This window comes from Orycteropus afer, unplaced genomic scaffold, assembly GCF_000298275.1.
Source record: "Orycteropus afer afer isolate SDZICR_OR568_19922 unplaced genomic scaffold, OryAfe1.0 scaffold00046, whole genome shotgun sequence".
NCBI classification, from domain to species: domain Eukaryota; kingdom Metazoa; phylum Chordata; class Mammalia; order Tubulidentata; family Orycteropodidae; genus Orycteropus; species Orycteropus afer.
The window spans coordinates 1,822,721-1,829,084 of NW_006921633.1; the positions used below are offsets into that span (position 1 = coordinate 1,822,721).

Genomic DNA, 6,364 nt, shown 5'->3' on the forward strand with positions numbered 1-6,364 from the left:
GGCTGGCGGTTCAAACCCACCAGCCACTCCTCGGAAGGAAGGTTGGGCAATCCTACTTCCGTAGTGATACTGCCTCGGAAACCCAAGGAGGGTCGCTATGAGTCGGGTTTGACTCGATGGCACATAACAACAACAACAACAACTATATACTTTTAAAAAATAGATAATTCAAATTCTTTCCAAGAAAATCACTTACTGTTTTAAGCTCTTGGCGCAATTGCTGGTTATAATTTGTGGATTCTTCTAATCGAGCTTCTAAAGCAGCAATTTTTTCTTCTTTTATTTCAAGAGACTTCTTTAGAGTAGATTCTAATTTTGATTCCAAAAGTTTGTACCTACTATCCAAGTATAAAAGTAATAGAGTTCATCACAGAAGATCAGAAAATAATTTTTAAAGATAATTTATGACCACAGAAATTGATGCCATAAATAGCTCTTATAAAATTGTCTCTTTTTTTTAAGAGGCAAATTAAATTATTCTATTCTCTTTGTCCTCCTTTTAAAACTCTTCCTGGCCATGAGGCAACAAAAGTTACTCAGTAAACTCAGCTCCAGGTTACAGCCTAGGCTATCAAGAGGAAAATAATGCTTAAAAAAAAGAAAAGAAAAGAAAAAAAGACACCTGAATGATCTAAGTCTATTCCTCTTAATTTTATTAGAATCTAAACAAAGAGAGAGAAGATAGATTCAGTAATATCATCAAGCATTTTCCCATGATATTATGAGTTAAGTAGTTATACACAGACATAAAGCTCACTGAAGTACAGTCAAGGTATAGAATAGTGGTAGAACATTTTTAAAAGATAATAATGTACTAGACAGAATACTGGTGACAGAGTAGGAAGACGCAGACAGTTACAGTCTATATTCTAGTTATCTTTTTGAATGGTGAGTTCATGAAAAATTATAGTATTAATTAAACTTGCTTTTTTAAAAAAATTGTACATGGACACAATTTGAGAATGTATAATAAACCAGGGACAATGATTAATCCAATTCTTACACTTAAGAATCTTGATAACAAACCAAGTAAAAAGCTGAAGTTTTTAAGAGAGATTTCATCATATTATGCTTTTTACTGTAATTAATTTATATACAGTTTCTGCTCAACCAGATTTTAAGTTCAGTGAGTACACAGAACAAGGCTCACTCATTTTGGTATCAGTTCAAGTCAACAAACATTTTTATTTTTGCCGTGTTCCCTCCCCTCTTGCAACAAACATTTTAAAAGCATTTACTAGGTCTGATTTTTAGATATGTTGAACTTGTGATGTCTAAGTTGCTCCTGTACTGTCCAGATAGAGATGTCCAGTATAGAGAGCAAAATATGGATTTCAAGTGAGATGACAGATGAGGAATGCTCAGCATATAGAATAAACAGTTAAAATTCCTGAGACCATAACCCTAGGAAACAACTATACTGAAAGAGAAGCCAGAGGAAAAACCAAACCCTTGTTGTCTTTGAGTCAATTCCAACTCACAGCAACCCTATAGGACAGAATAGAACTGCCCCAATGGATTTCCAAGGCTGTAATCCTTATGGAAGGAGACTGCCATACGTTTCTCCTGTGGAGCAGCTGGTGGATTCAGACCACTAACCTTCCATTTAGCTGCTAAGTGCTTTAACAAGGACATCCCCAAGGCTCCTTTGACAGAGGAAAAACCAAACCCACTGCCATTGAGTCAATTCTGATTCATAGTGATCCCCATAGGGTTTCCAACGAAACCCATAGGTTTTATGAAAGCAGACTGCCTTGTCTTTCTCCTGTGGAGCAGCTGGTGGGTTTGAACTGCCAATCTTTTGGTTAGCAGCTCAATGCCTTAACCACAGTGCCACCAGAGCTCCTTCTGACAGAGGAAAAGAACTGTTAAAAGAGATAGAAGAAAGTGATCACATGCACTTTGTTTACAATTCTATCACTAATTTTGCTAAATAAATTAGATAAATTTATATAATTATACATCCAACTCTAGACTACATATATTCTTTGGTGGCAAAATCAGTATTTTAATAATAGTTGTATCTTCAAAGGAAATCAAAGGAAATAATAGCAGTTGGAAAGATGGAAAGGTTAGACTAATAAGGACATCAGGAGCATCATTTGAGATTAGAGATAAAGATATAGATATACCTAAGTTGAAAGATAGAGGGGATAGAACATTAAAGGAATTTATGTCTGTGAACTTTTATTTTTTTGGGGACATAATGGCTAACTTACCAACTGAGAAAGAAGGTGGTTTAGGGGCTTAAGACCATCCCTTTTCCTGAGCCCCCAACATTCAGTCACTGCTCTCAATTCTATTTCCTGAAAGTTTTATTTAATTTAATATATACCATTATCTTCATGTCTATCTAATGCTTTCATGAATAAAAAACTATAACCAAAAACCAAACCCACTGCCATCAAGTTGATTCTGACTAACAGAGACCTCATTGGGTTTCTAAGGCTATAAACCTTTATGGAAGTAGACTGGCTTATCTTCCTCCTGTGGAGTACCTGGTGGGTTTGAACCACCAACCTTCTGGTTAGCAGCCAAATGACTTACCCACTACTCCACCAGAGCTCCTTAATAAATAGCTATATGTAGAATGAATGAATGAATGAATTGCATCTTGCCTAGACTATCACAATAGCTTCCTAACTGGTTTCTGTACCTCCAAATTTACCTTTTCTAATCCATCTTTCATGTCACTCTAAGAATTGCTCAAATATACCTTTGTGCTTTTTTTTTTTTTTTGGGCAAGACAGACACAACAAAACATACACACCTGTTCACCAGTTTTTACATGTGGAGTTCAGTAACAAAGGTTACATACTTCACATTGTGTCATTCTCACTACCTCTAACCAATACGGTTCCACCACCATTAACTTAGACTCTGTCCCTTGAAATTCTCATCTGTGTTTTATGGTTTACTGTTGTCAATTTGATCTTAATGATACAGACAATTCTTTAAAAGAGCACAATACTCAAGGCAAACATTCTTTGTTAATTGAGCTACACTGCTGTTAGGTTTAAAAATGATCTCATGGGATAGTTTCAGTTCAAGATTTAAAATTGTTTCAAAGCAACAGATTCAGAAGTTTGTGCTCTTATATAATTGTTTTTGTCTGCAGGGAATATCCTCCCCCCAATTTATGCCTGGAAGCTCTGGTAGCACAGTGCCTAAGGCACTTGACTGCTAACCAGAAAGAAGGCTGGCGGTTCAAACCCATCAGCCACTCCTTGGAAGGAAGGTTGGGCAATCTACTTCCGTAGTGATATCACCTCAGAAAACCAAGGAGGGGTTGCTATGAGTCGGACTCAATGGCAGTGAGTTTGTTTTTGGTTTTGGTTTCATTTATGCCTAGCAAATTTCTGTCTTTCTTCTAGATTAAACTGCAGCATTAGCATTTCTATGATGTCAGATGATCAGCAGATAATTAATTAATTCAATTATGGTTGCTTGACTAAAATGACTGCTAGAAAAAATGTTTCAGGAACTTTTGTCTGTTATTGTAGCTCTAGCTTTTAAAAGTATCAATCCATGATATTTATTTTTAATATTCTCAAAATTAACTAACAAGTATCATATAATCACATTTTTTCTGTATATCTTCATTCAATATAGAATATAAACATTTACTACAATAGTAACGATCAGTATATGATAAAATACTAATTATATAATTAAAAATTTCAGTATTTAAAATATAATCTACATAAAAGAATACTCTTCATAATATACAACTTCTATTCTAACCAGAACCACATGGCAGACTGGATTCTAAATATTGGACTATTTGAAAATTAAATTAACTCTGATAGAATTACCATGGGAGAATAGAAATTTTCTTTAAACCTCTACTGAACATCTTTAAAATTAAAAGGTATATATATAGGCTAATTTTCATCCTGTTTATCACACCTTAGTTTACCATATTATTTTTATACCTTAATTGCTTCTCAGCATATTTTCCTTTGTTTTATATTTTTTCTTCCACTTCTCCTTAAGTCTACATTTTGGCACACAAAAGAACTGAGGCATTTAAACATATGATTCAAATGAAAAATAGCTTTTGCTTAAATTGACTATATTATTACACAAAGAGTGGGAGACTGATTGTTGTTAAAGGCTCATTTTATTTTCACAAACAATTATAACTTCCAAATTTCTGCTACATGAGTGGTATTTTTTCCCCTATCTGAAATGGTTTAGTGTATTTTTTTTCTCTCTTGTATTGATATTAGATTGTTTTATTTACTTACTTGTTTATTTGATTCCTTACATTTTTATTACAGAACTTTCCCTGAAGGAAGAAAGGGACCAGAAGGATAAAATACATAGATGTTTTCTATGGTTGGTACAGGAAAGAATTTTTCAACAAGAACAACAACAAAAAATTTAACTGTTCATCAAACAGACTCACCTGTCATCAGTACTCTGCTCATCATGTAAGAGTCGTTCTTTATTTAACCCTATTTTTTCAAGTTCATGAGTTAATTTTTCAAGATCATTGTTCATTTGTTGAGTCTTCAATTTTTCACTCACCAAATCCTTATTTTAAAAGAAAAACAAAAGTCATGTAATTGTCAAAAATATAAAACATCTAAGAAATCAGCCAAGATTTTAACAATTACCAGAAATGCATACTTACAACTCAAAACAGAAAAGACAGAAATGTTAAATCCTTCCTTTATCATTAAAAAGTACTTTTAAAAAAAAAGCTATAACCTAATTCAAATAGATTTTTTCCCTCCTCTTTCCGTCAATTCTTCCTTTTAAACCTAATGTTAAAAACTAAAATGAGAAAATCTGTACCTGTGAATACTCATCTTAGGCTTGGAAACTGAGGTGGGAGGGGCAGTACTACATAATCAATCATTTACTTTTTTTCCTCCCTGTGGTTTATTTATAAACTGGATTATGATTGTTCTACTAATGTCGAATCATCCTTGTATAACTGGTATGAATCCATTTAGTAATGGATTATTATTTTTTGATATATTGTTGGATTCTATTGGCTAGGATTTTGTTGAGAATTTTGATGTCTATGTTCATGAGGGATATCGGTCTATAATTGTCTTTTTTTTCAGCACTGTCTTTGGTTTTGGTATCAGGGTTATACTTGCTTCATAAAACTAGTCTGGGAGTATTCCTTCCTTTTCTATGTTCTAGAATAGTCTGTCTAAATCAAATTGATTGCATTTACCCTTAGATAATTAATTATAACTTTAATGTGTATTTCGTCTCATGAATACATGTTGGACACAACACTTCTTTCCACCACAAGCCTTCCTCTTCCCCAGCGGAAAAGGCCCAAGATACTGACCTTAAGAACTAGGGGGATGTTCTAAGAAGTTGAGACACAGAGCAACAGAAAGAAAAAATGAAAGGCTTAAGTTCCTTTGTCCTTGGTTAGCACAAACAGTTAAGTGCTCAGCTACTAACCAAGACTGGTAGTTTAAACCACCCGGAGGCACCACAAAAGAAAGGTCACAGGCACAAAAACCCTATGGAACATGGGGTTCTACTCTGCAACACATGGGGTCACCATGAGTTGGAACTGCCTCAAAGACAAGTGATTTTGCTTTTTTCTTTCGTACGGTCATCCAGCAGAAATGCAAATGGTCCAATACGCCTTTTTGCCAGAAACCTAATACTTTTCATCACCTACAGCATAGGAGAGGGATGGCAAACAAGAGTCAAGCATGTTATCTTCTAATTAGCACCAACCATGTGTCACAACACATACTTGTAAATTTAAGAATTTTTTTCAATACATAGCTCTAAGAAGACATTACCAATGGCTCACTGTTTATCTTTAAAATAAATCTGATTTGCTATCTCTGACGTATATTCATGAGCTTTGGAATCCAAAAGATCTGGGTTTGAAACAGTAATCAACCTCCGCCATTTATTAGCTGTGTGATCCTTTATGTCTCTGAACCTCAGTTTTCTAAGGTTCAGAAAGAGTCAGTTATGAAATTAATATGTATGTCTGTAAATATAACTTACATGAAGTTCTTAGCCCAGTATTTGGCACATACATGGTCAGCATTCAATGAATAGTAGCTATTATGTTTCCTTTTATACTTTTCAGTAAGAGTCTTTCTCATATATTTTAATGCAATTTTGAAATATAGTTTAAAATTATAATAAGTCAGTACCACATGAAAACCTTATTACAATTTTTTTTTAAATATATAATTTATATGTGTTTCTTGGTGTAACAAAAGTAGGAAACTTAAAAACTGTTTCTACTTTTAATTCCAATTTCCTATTCTAAACCTTGGGAGCTCTGGTAGCATAGTGCCTAAGGCACTTGACTGCTCACCAGAAGGCTGGCGGTTCAAACCCACCAGCCACTCCTCGGAAGGAA

General features: G+C 34.1%; 1 protein-coding gene across 1 annotated transcript in view; it reads right to left on the reverse strand.

Moving 5' to 3' along the window:
• Positions 1-6,364, reverse strand: part of CCDC88A (coiled-coil domain containing 88A) — a 185,109-nt gene that overhangs the window by 48,455 nt on the left and 130,290 nt on the right. Inside the window, exons 16-17 of the mRNA XM_007938006.2 lie at positions 4,412-4,539; positions 197-335 (exon numbers count right to left, since the gene is read on the reverse strand). Coding sequence (XP_007936197.1) covers positions 197-335; positions 4,412-4,539 — 267 coding nt within the window. The remainder of the gene's footprint in view (positions 1-196; positions 336-4,411; positions 4,540-6,364) is intronic.